This window comes from Rhinopithecus roxellana, chromosome 10, assembly GCF_007565055.1.
Source record: "Rhinopithecus roxellana isolate Shanxi Qingling chromosome 10, ASM756505v1, whole genome shotgun sequence".
Taxonomy (NCBI): Eukaryota; Metazoa; Chordata; class Mammalia; order Primates; family Cercopithecidae; genus Rhinopithecus; species Rhinopithecus roxellana.
Window position 1 is genome coordinate 106,243,532 of NC_044558.1, and position 17,961 is coordinate 106,261,492.

General features: G+C 48.0%; 1 protein-coding gene across 1 annotated transcript in view; it reads left to right on the forward strand.

Annotated features, from left to right (window-relative positions):
* TMEM132D (transmembrane protein 132D) overlaps positions 1 to 9,719 on the forward strand; it is an 867,237-nt gene extending 857,518 nt beyond the window's left edge. Inside the window, exons 8-9 of the mRNA XM_030939289.1 lie at positions 2,611 to 2,802; positions 6,416 to 9,719. Of these exons, the coding sequence (XP_030795149.1) occupies positions 2,611 to 2,802; positions 6,416 to 7,597 (1,374 nt within the window). The 3' untranslated portion in view covers positions 7,598 to 9,719. The remainder of the gene's footprint in view (positions 1 to 2,610; positions 2,803 to 6,415) is intronic.
* Positions 9,720 to 17,961: the final 8,242 nt, after the last annotated feature.

Sequence of the window (17,961 nt, forward strand, 5' to 3'; positions counted from 1 at the left end):
TGCTTGAAACACACTATTTTGCCCAAGCCATGGTAGGCGTTACTATCTTGGTAAACAGGCTTTTGAGGTGAGCTCATGTGATCTGAATCACAGGCACGGCCAGCAACTTCCTGCTGAGCCACTTTCCGCCGCCGAGCATGGTCACCTAAACCTTCCCATGGCTTCAGGATATTGTGGCCGCCTCTACCGAGTCACAACCAGCGGCCTGATGAGAACCTGAACAACTCAGACATGTGCTGAAGGAAGGAACGAAGTTACTATGCCTCCATTTGTCCCGTGGGCCCCTTCTGCTGGGGAGCGGGTGATGGAGAGGACCAGCCGCAACACTCGGGTTTTGAAACAAACACTTTTACAAAACAGTATTCTGGGAGGCTTGTAAGGGTTTGGTCATTTACCTCCCAGCTGAGAACAAAGCAGGAGTTTGTTTTCGTTCTGTATACATGTAAGGGGTGCAAGTGCAGTTTTGTTACCTGGACATATTGCGTGTCTGCCTTGTTAGCGTAGCCATCACCCAAATAGTGTACGTCGTAGCCAAAGGAAAAGTGTATTCCCCAGCAGCTGCCCCCTCTGCAGGCAACGCGATCGTCTTATCAGGCAATCTGTGAGGCTTCTAAAACAGCTGTGCATGAAGAATCATCATAACTGAGACTAGATTGGATCGTGGAAGATTTAAAACATATCCATTCTAGAAAATTGGCTGGTATATCTAAAACTTCATTTTATCCAAGGAGGAAAATCAATGGGTTTGGGCTGTAGACCAGGAGTCACACACTCTAAAAGCTGAGAAGCTACCGTCAGTGAGGAGAGTAGGCTGGGTGTGTGCTGAAAGACAGCAGCTGATTTTCCTCTGAGTGTTAGAGAGACAATAAGGAGTGGTGGGGCCTGTGGAAAAGGGGCAAGCTCTTACAGCCAAAACCTGCCAAGAAGAAATGCAAGTCCACTGCGGCCATATGTTCCAATTGGCTAGAAAAGCTGGAAGTCTGTGTTTTTATATGAGATCTTCCAGCTCTCTGAATGATGATCATTAATTCTACCTTAAAATATGACTTATGTCAGACAAAACATATCTGCCTCATAGATGAGCGCTTGCAACCTCCACAATTGACTAAGAAGCTGAAGGACCTGAATCCCTATCATAAATCTATAGGCTAAACTGAAACTGATGCCCAGAAACTCACAGTGAGATGAGAATTTGGTATTAACATCTTCCCTTAAGTGACAATTGAAGTGCAAAGGGGAAAAGACATACCGTTCTGAAATCAAGTGTCAGGGAAGAGGAAGTAGGCCAGCTTCGCACACGTTGAACGTGAACATTATTTTGGTGAGGCATCTACTCCTGTGAGCCTTGGTTCTTTTTTCCTTTTTTCTCACTGCGTCCTCCTGAGTCATAAATTCACTTGTCCACTTTCTTCTGGGGACGCATCTCTCCTGCTCGCCACCATTTAAATTGTCCCAATCAGACCAGAAAGTGAAGGTGGCATTCGGATAGAAGTATGGAGCTTTGATTGCTGGTCTTAAAGGGTCCTGGGAAAACTGCTGTCTTGACATACATCATAAATATCACCAAAAACTTGAAAAGAGAAAGAGGTTGAGAAAGCAGGAGAACAGAGAATGAAGCCCTTCCCTTCCAGAAGGTTGAGTTACACGGGGCCGCGAGGCGTCCAAGACAGCTCTTTATCGTTGGGGCGAAGGGTGAGAGGAGGAAGAGGTGATTCCACAGACGTTCCTCAAAAGCAGGATTAATCCCAGCACTTTGGGAGGCAAAGGTGGGTGGATCACAAAGTCAGGAGATCGAGACCATCCTGGCTAACACGGTGAAACCCCGTCTCTACTAAAAATACAAAAAAAAAAAAAGCAGGATTTCCTGTCCAGGGTCTAAATTGCACATAAGCCTCATTTTCCAGGTCATTCCAGGTGTCCACAGGAGAAATGAGGCTTTGGGTTGTTGGCGTCAGGCATAGACACTCAGAACCTACGTTTATCAGAATATGCTTGATGATATTCCACATCATCAGGCATCATACGCTGTGTTTCCCAAAGTATACAGTGTGGCCTCCAGTGACACACATGATTGAGATGGACCAGCAGGATCCACCTTCCAGTTGCGCATTGGTTTTCATGTGCAAGAGAGAAAGCCGTCAATATGTAGCCGGTACACCCAACCCATTGTTCGCTGGTGATAGAAAGGCTTTTGAAAAAACAAATTTTAGTAAAATAAATACTTTTAAACAAAATACACACTGAAGAGTAGAGAGATGATCTGTAATGTAGAAGAATCTTAAAGTTAATAGTCGAATGAAAATGTCAGTTCCTCCTGTCCAGGATGGAGCATGGTGGGAAATGGAGCTGATGTGTGGGGTGTGGGGAGGGGCCAAGCCCTACCTGCCCACTACTTGACACCACCTTGCTTTACGCAAAAAATGCATTCCATTTTTCTCAAGCAAAATATATTATTTAGAAGGCGGTGTGAGTGGGAAAGACCTGTTCTCATACTTTCTGGCTCACACATTGCCCTGTCGCAGCCTGAACACCTGGCACTTCCTCCCGCAACTGGAGGCAGTGCCTGGACCACAGAAAGCCTTTCCTTGTCATGTCGCTTCTGCCCTCCAGATCCTGTCTCCTCTGTCAGACACCATCCTCGCTGAAAAGACCATCACCGTGCTGGACGAGAAGGTGACCATCACAGACCTCGGGGTGCAGCTGGTGACAGGGCTGTCGCTCTCCTTGCAGCTCAGCCCAGGAAGCAACAGAGCCATCTTTGCCACTGCAGTGGCTCAGGAACTTCTGCAGAGGCCAAAACAGGTATGGAGGAGGGCTTGAGACACACTTCAGCAGGGGTTCCACACCAAGTGGATCACACACCAGGCAGGCACCACGCCAGGCAGGTCCCATGCCAGGCAGGTGGCACAATAGAGTGGGATCACATATCGGGTGTTTCTCCATCTGCAAAGGGCTCCTATGAAGCAGGTGACTGCTCTGCCTCATGTTTCCCAGCTCCCTCATGCAGAGATGAAAAAAATAAATACAAATATACATAAGTATTGCAACATGTAAAAATGAGAAGCCACTAAGTGGCAGGAGCCCTGGAGGAAAGGCCCGCCCCTCATCCACCACAGTGCAGGTGCATGCAAGTGGTCACCTGTGCTCTCCACATCCTTCCTGCTTCCATGAGGGCATGAGGGCACGTGCAGGCTCAGAGCAGGTGCACAGCCTGCTGCCGAGGTCCTGATGGAGCGGAGCGTGACAGACCTGCTGAGTGGGGAGCCCGTGGCGGCAGATCGCTTCCAGACCATTCATTGTTCAGCTCAAGGCAGAAACAGAGAATTCATGGGGATGTCAGTCACAATTTTCTTTTACTTTATTTGGAACCAGTGTGAGCTAATGGAGTGTGTTGTGTGTTTCTGTGTGTTGTATGTGTGTATTGCATGTGTCTATGTATGTGTGTTGTATGTATGTGTGCATATGTATACATGTGTTGTGTCTATGTGTTGTGTACATATATGTTGTTTTTGCTTTGTGTGTCTATGTGTATGCATGTGTGTCTTGTGTCCGTATTTTGTGTTGCTTGTTTTGTGTTGTGTTACACATATGCTTATGTTATATAGGCACCTGTATGCATGTATATATGTGTTGTGAATGTATTGTGTTGTATGTATGTATGCATGTGTCTATGTATGTGTCGTGTGTATGTATGCATATGTATATGTGTGTGCTGTGGGTCTATGTATGTGTGTCATGTATGTATGTTTTTGCTTTATGTGTGTATATGCATGTGTGTCTTGTGTCAGTATTTTGTGTTGTGTGTATGTTTGTGTTGTATAGGCACTTGTGTGCATGTATATGTGTATGTGTGTTGTGAATGTATTGTGTGTTGTGTGTATGTGTGTGGTGCATGTGTTTGTGGATACAATGGCTTACAAAGGGGACTGTTATAGGGGACCTTTGAAAGTAGTATGTTCTCCCTCATTAGAGGTAGAGAAACATTATTTCTTAGAACATAGGAATTTGGGTGAAGCTCACTTAACAACAAAACATGGTGGTTGCAGGTCATTGGTTCCTTGTGCCCCATGAAAAGGGATCATCTTCATGTGGGCAGCTGGAATCCCTCCAGCCCAAATGGGATATTGTTCTCACTGCTTCCCTTCGGGATCCAGAGCCTTTTCTGCACACTCTTCGTCAGCAGGATGAGGTACCAGGCCTGCCCTGCCTTCGTGCACCAGCAGCGGCTGTGACCACATTCAGAGGAGGGAGGAGTGCTACACTGGACTTGCCAAGAGGCACAAAGAGCGTTCCCACTTTCCCAGCCTGCACCTGTCATGTAATGCTCCCCTCTCAGGCATGAGCTAATCTCCTAGTCCTTATACTACAGTCTTTGTTTGCAGAGTTTTGGATTAGAAAACACTTGAAAGTGGATGATCCCAATAACAGAATCGAATTCTTGGCCAAAGCAAACCTCCTTTTCTCAAGGAAGAATGCCAGCCGAGAGGCAAGTTACAGATGGCAATGAAGAAATAACCTGAGGCTTTTCTCTGTCTTTGTGGGTGATAGCATCAGCTGACCACCAGCTAGGCGTTAAGGAAGGGATAAGATGCAGCTAGGAGAAGGCCAGAAGGCTAATCCGTTCCTGACATGCAGAGCTAAACATGCTACCCTGAGATTTGCTCCATAGCTGGTTTGCAGGGCTCTCACTCCCTGCCTGCAACTTGGCTCTGACCGTGGTAGTTTCAAGAAGTCCCTTGTGCATTTGAATGCTCTGCTCAGATTTCGTGGCAGATTGAGAGAACCTGGTAAGTCAGTGTCATGTCCAGTAGCTTTCGCACTGTGCCTTGGCAAGGTTCTCCGCTTAGCAGGGAGTCCAAGCCAATGTCTAACAGTGTTAAGTATTTCCTGGCTGAGCTGAAGGAAGGAGCAGAGGCCACCAGCCACATTTGAGGAGCCTTTCTTCTTACTTCCAAAGACTAAATAACAACTGTGTAAAATTACTTCTGTCACGGTCAGGGGCCAGTGGGTTGTAAGAGAAAAAAGGCCACCCAAGCAAAAGCTTAAATAACACAGGATGTGTTATGAGGATTGGAGGGATCTCACAGAACCCAGCTGCAAGACCTTGGAGGAAAGGGAAGGTCAACACTCTCATGCCCACTCTCTCTCTCTCACCTGTGTTTTTACTTTGGTCTAACTCATTATTGTCTTCCTATGGATAAACGCCATGCCCAAACATTTGCTTACACGTAGTCCATCAGAGGGCTTCATTCCCAATTTATATGAGCCCCCACTACACATCTTCCCAACCTAACTTTGTCAGTCTTGTCTTTCTGGTTTCAAGTTTGAGAGAGAGCGAGAGAGGAGAGAGACAGAGGGTGAGAGTGATGCTGGCTGGCTCAGCGTTGCTGAGATTGATGGCTCTAATGGCAGCAGCTGTCTCATTCCAATCAGCTGTTGCTGTGGCCCAGCGGGCAGGGTCCGGGGCCGCCTAGTGCTGTTCATCATCTCAGGCTTGGGGCGGAGCAGGTTCTCCGAGAGGGAGGGAGGAGGGAGGACGCAATGGATCTGCCTCTGCGCTGTCAAGCATAATGACGTCTTCACTAAAATTAAAGGCTGGCATGAAATTGGAGGTTGTCTCCAACGATCTGCCTGATCAAACTATTTGCAAAGAAAGTTGGTCTAAATCAACAGTGAAAACAGCAAGAGACTGAGAGGTGCACAAACCCCGGCTCTGGCTGCTTTTTGGTCTTCCAGTTTCCTCCAGTTGGGCTGGGTGAAGAAAGAGACGAAGACTCTCCAATCAAGATGCTTCTCCCTCTCCTGCTGTCAGGCCTAACTACTCCCTCCAAGCCAAGACTATGTCCTGAGGTCAGGACAGATCTACTCCTGCAGGCTCAGAAAAGGCAGGGCTGGCAAAACCACAGCCTGCAGCCCTGCAGTGGGATCTCATCTAGATCAGAGGCGTTTATCTGTGTTGCCAGTAATCAGTGGAGACTCAGTATTACAACTTATAAATAATGTAATAAATATTTTTCATTTGAATGCGTAACACTTGTAAATGATTCCACTAACCAGTAATTTCCTTTGTCGTGCAATTTATTATTGTTCAGAAGTCGATTCTGAACAGCCCAAGGGCCCATCTTCCTTTTAACACCTTTGGGAGGAAAAAAAAAAAAGCAAAATCTTCTTATGGATTGTTTAATACCGACCCTCTTTTGTCATTTTGTTGTTTTATTTTGCTTTTTTGCATCTTTGTGAGAATTCGTTTTCTTTTATACTCTTGGTACATCTTATCGCTTATTTCTACACTGTTTGAAAGGTTTGTCTTTGTTCTCATAGCAATATTTTTCCATAGTGTGTCTACTGTACTAAGACTTGGGGCTCAATGAGCCTTTTGGCCCATTTTAATTAACTTACATATTTTTCTCAATAGGAAGCAGCCATCAGTTGCTGGGTCCAGTTCAGTGATGGCTCAGTCACACCCTTGGATATTTACGATGGGAAGGACTTCTCCTTGATGGCCACATCTTTGGATGAGAAGGTGGTCTCCATCCACCAAGACCCCAAATTCAAGTGGCCTATCATTGCTGCGGAAACCGAAGGGCAAGGCGCCCTGGTCAAGGTGGAAATGGTCATTAGTGAATCCTGCCAGAAATCCAAGCGGAAGAGTGTGTTAGCTGTTGGAACAGCAAACATCAAAGTTAAATTTGGCCAAAATGATGCTAACCCCAACACCAGTGACAGCAGACACACAGGGGCAGGGGTTCACCTGGAAAACAATGTCAGTGACAGAAGGCCCAAAAAAACCGGGCAGGAATGGGGGAGTCAGGAAGGACAGTACTATGGCAGTTCTTCCATGGGACTCATGGAGGGACGGGGCTCCACGACAGACAGGTCCATCCTGCAGAAGAAGAAAGGCCAGGAAAACCTTTTAGACGACAGTCACTTGCAGACTGTCCCCAGCGACCTCACCAGCTTCCCAGCCCAGGTGGACCTCCCCAGAAGCAATGTGGAAATGGATGGGAATGACCTTATGCAGGCATCCAAAGGGCTGAGCGACTTAGAAATTGGGATGTATGCTTTGTTGGGTGTCTTCTGTTTGGCCATTTTGGTCTTCTTGATAAATTGTGTGACCTTTGCATTAAAATACAGACACAAACAGGTTCCCTTCGAGGAGCAGGAAGGGATGAGTCACTCTCATGACTGGGTTGGGTTAAGCAACCGGACAGACCTGTTGGAGAATCACATCAACTTTGCCTCCTCGCAAGATGAGCAAATCACTGCCATTGACAGGGGCATGGATTTCGAGGAAAGCAAATATCTCCTCAGCACAAACTCCCAAAAAAGCATCAATGGGCAGCTGTTCAAACCTTTAGGACCCATCATCATCGATGGGAAAGACCAGAAAAGTGAGCCCCCAACATCCCCTACCTCAAAAAGGAAAAGGGTGAAATTTACCACCTTCACCGCCGTCTCCTCTGACGACGAGTTCCCCACCAGGAACTCCATCGTGCTGAGTAGCGAGGATGACATTAAGTGGGTCTGCCAGGATCTGGACCCTGGGGACTGCAAAGAGCTGCACAACTACATGGAGAGGTTACATGAAAATGTGTAAGCCAGACACACACAGACATTTGTTCTCACTCACCTTTCAGCCTTTAATTCCAGGATGTGTAGCAACGGTGCCCCCAGAAGAGAAACAAAGCAACAGGACAAAATAAGGATGACACTGTCCATGGAGCCTCAGCCAATGACCCCGGTTCAGCGGCGAGGCCTGGAGTCCACATCGACGCACACATTCCAGAGTACAGTGTCTTGCTTAAGAGGTTTATCACGCATGGCAAGATTTTTCAGACTTGAAACAAAAATGAGTTCGGAATCTCTGAGCATCTGAGTTTCCAGGAAAGAATAGCCTCTCTCTCTCTCTCTCTTGAATCAAAGCAATTTGGATATTGTAAAATCCACATGGCTCCAATATTCGATATTGCAGACTACGGGAGAAAAGCGCAACTCAGGTGGAGCATCCGTGGATCAATGGGAGGAAGCGTGTCCTCGAAACCGGAGCAGCACATCTCGCTGTGAGCGCGATCACAGGCGGTCCAGTGCCGCCGTCCGCCGTGGGAGGCATGACTGGGAGTCATTGTCTCTCAAAGGCTGGGCCAGAGCTGGCTCAGATCATGGGCAGGCCAAGGCAGTGGCTGACAAGGACTGAAAGGGAACATGTGGGCTAACAGGCCACAAATACCTTTGTAACTACATGCCAAGGACAAACACACGGACGCAAATCCTCTGAGCCCTTCAGGGTACTTCTTTATTTGTAAACTAAGGATACTGGGCATAGAATTTGAATCAGGTTCAAAGAACCAGGCTCTTTTGATTCATACCAAGTTCACAATGTATCCATTGCTATTCCTCTACTGCATTGCCACCCTCCCCAAAGCCACTGGTCACCTGTGGGTGGGGGAGGGAGAGGGCAGTTTCTAGTGTTTGCTGAGTCTTTTTTCTCCCTCTGGGTTTTGTGCCAACTCCCAAGTGACATTCTGTAGAGAAGCTGCCCCCACAAACCTGGGCATATGTCCCACGCCGTCCATCTTTGAAGTGGCTGGTCTCTGGGCATGGGCAGTACTCACAGTGAACTCCACCCCGGGGCTATACATTCCCTTGCTTTTCTAGAAAGAAAACAGGGCCACTTGGGATGGGTCTTTCACTGTTCATGGCAGATCTCCTGTCCAAGAATGTGCCCTCGAGGCTGTTGAGACAAATCTGGGTGCCTGTGTGGAATGTGCAGGACGTGTGGAGTTGGGGGGTTCTGGGTGTGAAAGCGGTAGGTCCAGCAGGAAGCCTGGCCTCGCACACACCGGACAGCACAGAAGCCTTCTTCGCCTTGGAGGTGTGAAGGGATGAGGGGTATCTGCGTGTGGTGGAGATGCAGGTCTGCAAGCACTTGGTCCTGTAGTCAGCCCCGAAAGGTTTCGCATTGCTTGAGATCAGCATGACTCAGGATATCCCTGAATCCCCTCACTTATGGAGCCTATGAAGATGGGGGGAAGGAGACATCAGAGAATTTCTGCCCCATCTCATGCTCACTGCAAGGTAGAGAATGGTGTGTTGGGTGACTGCCAGCCAGATAGGATCCTGAGAAAGATGGTAGGGGCAGCGGGTGGAGGGCAGAAGAGGCCGTGCTGTTGAATCCATTCCATTTTTCCCTCTTTGTCATTTTCTCTCTGCTCTTTCGATGTCTGTTTTCCAGTCTGTTTGTGTCTCTGTCTCTCTCTCCTCCTTTGAACCTATCTCCCTGCTTCCTCTCTGTCTCTAATTTTGAGTGTGTCTTTACTCCTTCTCCCTCTCCATAGAATTGAATTCTCTTTAGATCATGTGTGTGTAAATTTCACCAGTTTACCCTTCCAACCTTAGCCCTCTCCCCTGCAACTGTGGTGCTATCAGTTTGCTCTTGAGACTGGGGTTTCTGCAGCCAGTAAGTCACCTGCTCCTGTCCTCAAGCTTACCTACCTTGTTTGGCTGGGTGATTAAGCTGTCACCCCTTTTGATGAGAATCCTTTGCTTTCAGTAACATCCTCATATTTCTTTCCATTCTTACCTGTGTCATGTTCTGTTGAGTACTGCAGCCGCTGCCCACTCCCAAATCCATCTACGTGTAGAATGTACTGTAGATTGTAAGAATGTAATATATATTTATAAACTTACTGACTGTAAATATAAAGTTTGCATTCAGTGGCTTTATGGCTGTCCTTTGTCCTTCTCCACGCTGACCCCCTCCAAGGGGCTTGCATCAATTGCAAATGGCTCTGCAAAAGCTGTGGCTCTAAATGAAATGCAGATTTAAGGATCCCAGCACAATCCAATTACACCCTTACATCGTGTAGTAATGCTCTCTGCATTGAGGGGATGTTGACACGTAATGACAAAGTGCATTGTGTACTAAGTATCTCTCCTTCAGGACCTGAAAGGATTTGCAAATAAATCACACGTGCAATTCTCTCCTAAAAGCCTACTGACTGATAGTGGTAAGTGGAAACTGTGGCAGGCAAGCATGTATTCCAGCCTCCTTTTGGGCTGGAGTGAGGAAAATTTTCTGTCCTTCCTTTGGGTCTTGAGTGTACATACACACAATAACTCTGGGCTGGGTTAAAAAGCTGATTGTAGATTCCTTTATCAACTGCAGACCCAAGACAATGCTACATAACAAGAAGTTGCATGGAATCCTTATATTCATGCAAACAATAGCAAGTGATAGATCACTCATTTACTCAGCCAGTATTTACTGAGCAGCTACTCTGTACCAGGAATAGCTGTGAGCACTAGAGACAGAGTCATACATACAGCAAATGCACATGCACTTTCAAAAACCTTACTTACATCTATTTGGGCGGGGGGAATAAACAGCACACAAAATAATTTCAGATAGTCTGGGGTTTTTGTTTTGAGACAGGGTCTTGCTCTGTCACCCAGGCTGGAGTGCAGTGGCACAATCTCAGCTCACTACAGCCTCCACCTCCTAACCGCTGAAGCGATCCTCCCACCTCAGCCTCCCAAGTAGCTGAGACTACAGGCACATGCCACCACACTCAGTGAATTTTTGTAATTTTTGTAGATATTGGGGGTCTTGCTATGTTGCCCAGGCTGATCTTGAACTCCTGGGCTCAAGCAGTCCTCCCACCTCGGCCTCCCAAAGTGCTGGGATTACAGTTGTAAGCCACGGAACTCAGCCAGTCATAAGTTTTGTAAAAGACAATGAAACGGGTTGCAGAATGGAGAAAATTGAGCCAACATTCAAAACTTTGATAATTTCACCTTAGAAATCTAGATTTCTAGCATCGCTTGAGAATTCAGACACTGGCGAAATGGAGCTGCCAATCTGACTTGGCCCCGATGGGGCAGAGTGGCACTGAGGTTTGAGTCCTCTCCACCCACGATATCTTCTGGACCCAGAGTTGACCAACTCCATTTATGCTCCATCTCACCACTCTTCTAATAGGTGTTTCTCCCAAGTTACGGCTCTACCCAAAAGTGGGGGAAACAGAGAGGGAAGGAGCCATGTGTTTTCAAGATCATTCAGAAAGAGCTCATTGCTTTATGAAAGGGAAGAAAATTCCTGTGTGTCTCCTAGGCAAATAGAGAATGACATTGTCCAAAGAACGCAACTGAAGATGCCATTATGACGCAAACAGGCATGCGATCTATGTGCCCAGAATCCAAGAAAGAACTGATAGGAACGTCTGAACTGAAATGTCCACGAGGTGTCTTTTCGAGTGTGAATAAATACGTGATGCGGGGTGGTTTCTCTCGCATCTGGCTGGTTCGCTCTCTGACGCCACCTGCGGGGCCCCTGGAGGCACTGAGTTTCCCAAACTCGCAAGGAAGATGGTGCTGGAAGCTGGAGGGCTGCCGGCCTCATGGGCGTCTCTGTGGGGGTCTGTCCCTCACGGCTTCTCAGTTCCCTCCCTGGACTGAGGCTACAGGTACTTTACCATAACTAAGTACCACAAACTGGGCAGCTTAAATAACAGAAATGTATTGAAGTCTGGGCTCAGTGTGTAGGCAGAGCTGGTTGCCTTAGAGGGTTTGTGGGGGAACTCCTGCAGGTCCCTCCCAGCTCCTGCGGTTGCTGGCGTCCTTGGTAGTCCTTGGCTTATAGAAGCATCACTCTGATCTCTGCCTTCAGCTTCATGTGACAGACTCCCTGTGTGTGTGTCCATGTTCAAATTTCCTCCTTTTTGTGAGCCGGGGATCTCACTTCGCTACCCAGGCTGGAGTACAGTTGTGTGATCAACTCTCACTGCTGCCTCAACCTCCTGGGCTCAAGCAATCCTCCCACCCTAGCCTCTCAAGTAGCTGGGACTACAGACACACACCACCACACCTAGCTTTTTTTTTTTTTTTTAATTTTTTGTAAATATGGAGTCTCACTATGTTGCCCAGGTTGGTCTCAAACTCCTGGCCTCAAGCAATCATCCTGCCTTGGTCTCCCAAAGTGCTGGGATTACAGGATAAGCCACCATGCCCGGCTCCAAATTTCCCCAAGGAAACTAGGGCCCACTGTACTCCCATATGACCTCATCTCAACTAATTACATCTGCAGTGACCCTATTTCCAAACAAGGTCATCTTCTGATACTGGGCGTTAGGACTTCCACTATGAATTTGGGGTGGGGGAGACACAGTTCAATCCATAACATCAACCACTGGTCCTAAGGTCCTAGGCAGCTAAGCCTGTGCACAAGCCAAGGGCAGCCAGTTGTGACTGGGCCCACTGGCCTTCCAGGAATGTGTCTCATCCCTCAGAGCCTCGCCCTACCCTCGGTTTCACACCCATTTTACAAATGAGTCTCTGCTAAGGACACCCTGGGAGTGTAAGTGAACAATTTATCTTTTACCTTCTGGGAAAGCTCAGAACTGTGAATTAATTACCCAATTGGCGCTTCCCAAGGTGCAGTCATTAGCTCCTTGCCACCCTTTGTTTTGCCCTTGCAGCAGCAAATGATGCACTGCCAGCAAAAGATGGGGGAGCCTGGGGTGTCTCCCAACAGAGACTGGCATCCTCTGAGCCAGTGATTACTGTGGATGACTGCTCCGGCGGGTGGAGAGGGGAGGCAGAGGTGAGACGTGCTACAGGCCAGAGGCCCGATGCAAGCGTGACTTGGATCGGCGGAATCTCTGCCTGGCCAACAGGTCCTTCTTCTCAAGCACACTATGACACGCCTTCCCCACATCTGACCCCAAACGATATGTGTCTATGGGAAAACATGCTGATCTGTTCATCAGAAAGTCAGAGATGGGAGAATGCAGGGTCTGTTCTTAGTACAAAGGCTACCTGTGTTGTGGGAGATGTATTGGTTTCCTGGCTGGTGCACACATCACTCTAGTCCTGCCTCTGTCATCACATGGCCCTATCTCCCTGTGAGTCTTTGCTTCCAAGTTTTCTTCTCTTAAGCAATTCAGTCGCTGGATTTTCAATATACCCTAATTCGTATGACCTCATCTTACCTTGATTACATCTGCAAAGACCCTATTTCCAGATAAGGTCACATTCACAGGGACTAAGAGGTAAGACTTCAACATATCTTTGTGGGGGACACATTCCCATCCACTCCAGGGAGAAAGAAGTCCCCATGGCAGAGAAGTTGTTCTGTCTTCCTGTTTGCTTTAAAGAGAATCCTTTCATTGCAAGTGATTTAAAAACTGAAGTGGGCTTAAGGGAAAAATAGGAGGAGTGAGGAAGAGGATGTGTTACTTTCTAGGATGGAAAAGCAGTGGTGCATCCAACATCTGTCCGGGATAGTTGGTCCAGGGGCTCCCTGTCTCTTCTCTCTGTTTTCCTCTGTATTTGCCTATTCGTCTTCATTCTCGGACAGCCCATTCTACGTAGCAGCCTCCGGAAGTTCTAGACTTGGTATTAAAGTCGTGCAGGTAACAATCACAGAGCAAAGACGGTTAAACTCCCAACACGTTCAGAAAAAGTCCTCCATTGCCTCCTATTGGCCGGCGTGAGTTACTGGCTAAACATAGTCAGATCTGTTGACGGAATGGCCTGGTCACAAGTACCTTGCCCTAGCCCTGGCACCTGGAGAATGAGGAGCAAGTCCTCATCTAAACCACAGCAGAGAGACTAGGAGGAGAGGTTCCAAAGGCAGCATGGAGACACTTTGCCGTTAACTGGGGAGATGGGGAGATGTATGCTGTTCTTGCAAAGCAATGCACCCCAGTGCGCCCTTTCACTGCCTCCTCCTGGCTTCTGTGCCCCCAGATCCCATCCCCACGAGTTTTGCTTTCTAGACATTCAAGAAGATTCCTGAGCCAATATTAAAGGACCCCAGAGAATGCTGGGCCATGGTGAAGAGTGGGAGTCAGCCCCTTCACAGAAAACCTCTGAGGGGGCCACTGCAGAGACCCCGTCCTGTCTGGCCCAGTGCCTGTGAGTGCCCCCTGCAGGGCCGGCACTCTGTACAGCTGTTCTTTCTGCCAGAAATTCAAGCCAGACCTTGAATTTCTCACAGCTGTTTTTCCTGATGTTGAATCAAGCCTGACTCACCAATTATGCTAATGGACTCGGAGCCCGGTGGCTGATGATTGTCTTATGACTTTAAAAGCTTCCGCCTGGCTCTTCTGTGTTCCCCCTGCAGGCAGAGCATTGCGAGGCTCCTGGGTGAATCTTCTAAGTGGGCAATGTTTTCTAAATGAAAATTAACAGAGTGACCTTTAAAAAACATGATTTAAATCATGTCACTCCTGGCTTAAAACTCTCCAGTAGAGGCCCATAATTCCTGGAATAAAATCTGGACTCCATCATATGACCAAAAGGTCTTACATGATGCAGAGCTGCCTGCCACCCACCCTCACGCCCACCACCCGCCCACTCGCTCACTGCAGCTCCAACCCCACCGGTTTCCTTCTGTCTGTTCCTCTGTCAAAAGAAGCGCACTCCCGGCTGGGCGCGGTGGCTCACGCCTGTAATCCCAGCACTTCGGGAGGCCGAGGTGGGCAGATCACCTGAGGTCAGGAGTTCAAGACCAGCCTAGCCAACGTGGCAAAACCCCATCTCTACTAAAAATACAAAAATTAGCCGGGCGCAGTCGTGGGCGCCTATAATCCCAGCTACTTGGGAGGCTGAGGCAGGAGAGTCGATTGAAGCTAGGAGACGGAGATTGCAGTGAGCCAAGATTGAGCCACTACACTCTAGCCTGGACGACAGAGTGATAGTCCATCTCAAAAAAAATAAATAAATAAAAGAAAGAAAAAAGAAGAAGCGCACTCCCACCTCAAGGCCTTTGCCTATACTGCTTCTTTCTAGAACTCTATTCCCTCAGATTCTCAAGGTCTCACCCCTCCCCATCATGCATGTCTTGGCTCATACTCCTATTCCTAAGAGAACACATTAGAGCAGCCTCACCCCTCCCATGCCATTTTCTTCCATTCTGATAATCTTATATAGTTCATAGCATTTAGAGCACCCTAAAATTGTTCTGTTTGCTTTTAGCTTATTGTGTGTCTTCCCTAGTAGAATGTGAGTTCCAGAGGAGTAAGGAGATAGTTCAATCTGTTCCCTGCTATATACCCTATGACTAGAGTCATGCCTACAAAGAGTCAGCAATCAATAAACATTTTTTGAGTGAATGGTTGCATGGCCAGATGATGGTGGATTGGTGGATGGGTGGATGGATGAATGGTTGAAGGTTCATTGGATGGATGGATGGTAGATGGTTGGATGGTGGATGGATAAATGGATGGATGAAAGTTGAATAGATGAATGGTGGGTGGTTGGATGGATGGATGGATGGATGGATACAGGGATGGATGAAGTTTGATTAGATGGATAGATGGTGGATGATGATGGATGGATGGATGGATGGACAGACAGATAATAAATGGCTTACAGAGCATGAGTGATGAAAGCACAATCTGATAAATTTAAGTGAGCCACCTAGTGAGAACCAGGAGACTGAATGCTGCCTGAGGATTGATTTTATATAGTCCAATTGCTCTGCTATATGGACGTGACACTAGCATCTTTCACTGGGCCAAAGACAAGCCTTCATTATCTCTGTACTGGTCATTTCAGGGGAGACAAAAATAAATTAGATGGAATTTCTTCCCTCAAGAGACACATAGAAAATGAAACCTCTTCTCATCTCTTTCTATAGCAACCTTGCTGGCTTTCTTTCTAGGCCTAGCCCTCTGTGAAGGAAGCATGGTTTAAACGAAACATCCCTTCCTCCCCAGATTAACCTTACTTAATGGAAGCCTTCCCCTTAGCCAGGTTTCTGCCAGTCATATTCCATACAGTTGATAACTCCAGTCTACTGGTGAGTAGACATTTTCCTGGCTGTTTCAACTTTCCAAGAAAAGGGAGGAGGCTCTCTTCTTCCTCTATAGCCCCCCAGTACTTGATACACGTTTGGACCTGGGAGTTGAGGCACAGACAGTAGTGCCCAACGCATTTCCCAGCTGCCTTGCAGTTCAGGTGGGGGCACACAGCTAATTCTTGGGAATAGCCATGAACAGTAATGAGAGCTGTCACTTCCAATGAAAACAGGTAAGAGCCAGTGTGAGCTCTCCATGTGCATGTTGACACATGGCATCACACCAGGGAACCTGGAAAGCACCTCGTCCTCATCAGACTCTTTTCAGCAAGAAACAGACCTTTGTTCTGCAATACCACTGGTATTTTGGGTTATTTACTACTGTAGCAGCCCGCCCCCTGACCTGATGAATACAATATTTCTTAATTTATCAGATGCTGCTCGGCTTAGTGAGTGGCTGCACTCTGACGAGCACATCTTCATGAGGAAGCGGGAACTTGGTGGGAAAGGCGAGGGTTGGATTCAGGCCAAACTTGGTTACTTTTTCCTTTTAAGGTTCTGCCTGACCTGGGCGCCCATGAAGTCTTGATGTGAAGGAGCAGAACAAATGCATCATCCTGAGCGTGAAGAGGTCTCCCAAGGCCTCATTGTGATTTTTGTTAGCAGCTGCAGGAAAGCGACAGTTGCCTGCCTTGCTCCTCGCACTCATGGCGGGTGTGAGCGCATTAGTCCGCTCACTGTCTGCTTTGCTCTGTCTGCAGTGATGCTACCCAGAAGCCTGACTTTCCCCAGAAGGCCCCTGTGCTGGCCATTCCTCCAGCTGTCCTGCCTGCCCTGCTCCCTTCCTGCTCCACGCAGATGTGCCTTAGTGCGGGAGGGGTTGACCCAGCTCTGAAGAGTCAGGCTCTTCTGGGCTGCACGTCCTTGCACCTCCCCACAGCTTCCTGGACACGGCAAGCAGCTTAAGGTCAGGAAACAGCAGACCCGAGCTCCGTGCCAGCTGCCTCTCCTTCTGAGAGTGGCAGATGTGAGCCACCTTCCAAGCTCAAACCTCAGCGTGGCCTCTGCTGCTCAAAGAAAAGTGGAGGCTGCCTGACGGCTCCTGTGCTCCCCATTCGTTTTTGAAGTATTTTATGATGCTAAGATCTGATTCCATAAATACAGCCAGGAAACAAACACAAGTCACTCTTGTCCCTGAGCCTCCAGTTCATCACTATAATGTGGAGAGAATGTCACTCGGACTGGGCACCCCTTGAAAAGGCCTTGCAGCTGGTAAAGGTCTGTGTGCACCCCCCAACTTTTCACAATGTATTGGTGGCTCTGCCTGAGCACGCCTCTGTGGACCCCAATTCCTGTGGTTTGGTTGGTAGTTACTGCTGCTACTTAAGACACACCCTTTTCTCATCTGTACGTCCAAAGCTTTTTTTACTCCCCAACTTCCACTTCCGTGACCCCAGCTGAGCCCTACGACTTCAGTCTGTACCCGCTGCTTCCCTGTGCCAAGCCTTTGCTAGAGCAGGTGAGTCCCATCCTACCACAAGTCTGGGCCACCTCATTAAAGTGGCTGGAGTGACCTTACAGGGGCAGCCACAGGACCTCCACCAAGCAGCAGCCTCTTCTTGGCATGCATGCAGGAAGAGCTGTTCAAACAAAAAAACACTCAGCAGAGGTGACCTTCTTGAATTGGATACAAGGGTCCCTGAGACTGTGTTATGTGGCATCGTCTGGCTGAGAGCTGGCTCTACCTTGGCCAGCCCTTGGCCTCCCCCTAGCCTGGTGGGTCTGTAGAGACGCTGGAGTGACTTAAGCCCACGGCCTCAAGCCAGCCTTCTCTTGAACTCCAGGCCTTGTAACAAAACAGATCATGGTCTTCCAGCCTCAAGAAGGGTAGTGAAGGCTACACCCCAGAAGAGAGATGAATGCCAATGAAAACAGAGATTTTTGTCCTTCCCAGCAGGTCGACAGGTCCCAGAAGACAAAATCACCGGCACCATCTTCTATCCCTAACATTTGAGGAGGATGTAAACCAAGAATGTCTCTCAAGTCACCAGATTAAGCTAAATATCTCAGTGCATGATTTCCCTTTTCAAAATTTCCATTGCTCCATGAAAAGGAACCATCCCTATCTACCTTCAGGGTGGTTTTTCTGGGCGCCTCTGTCC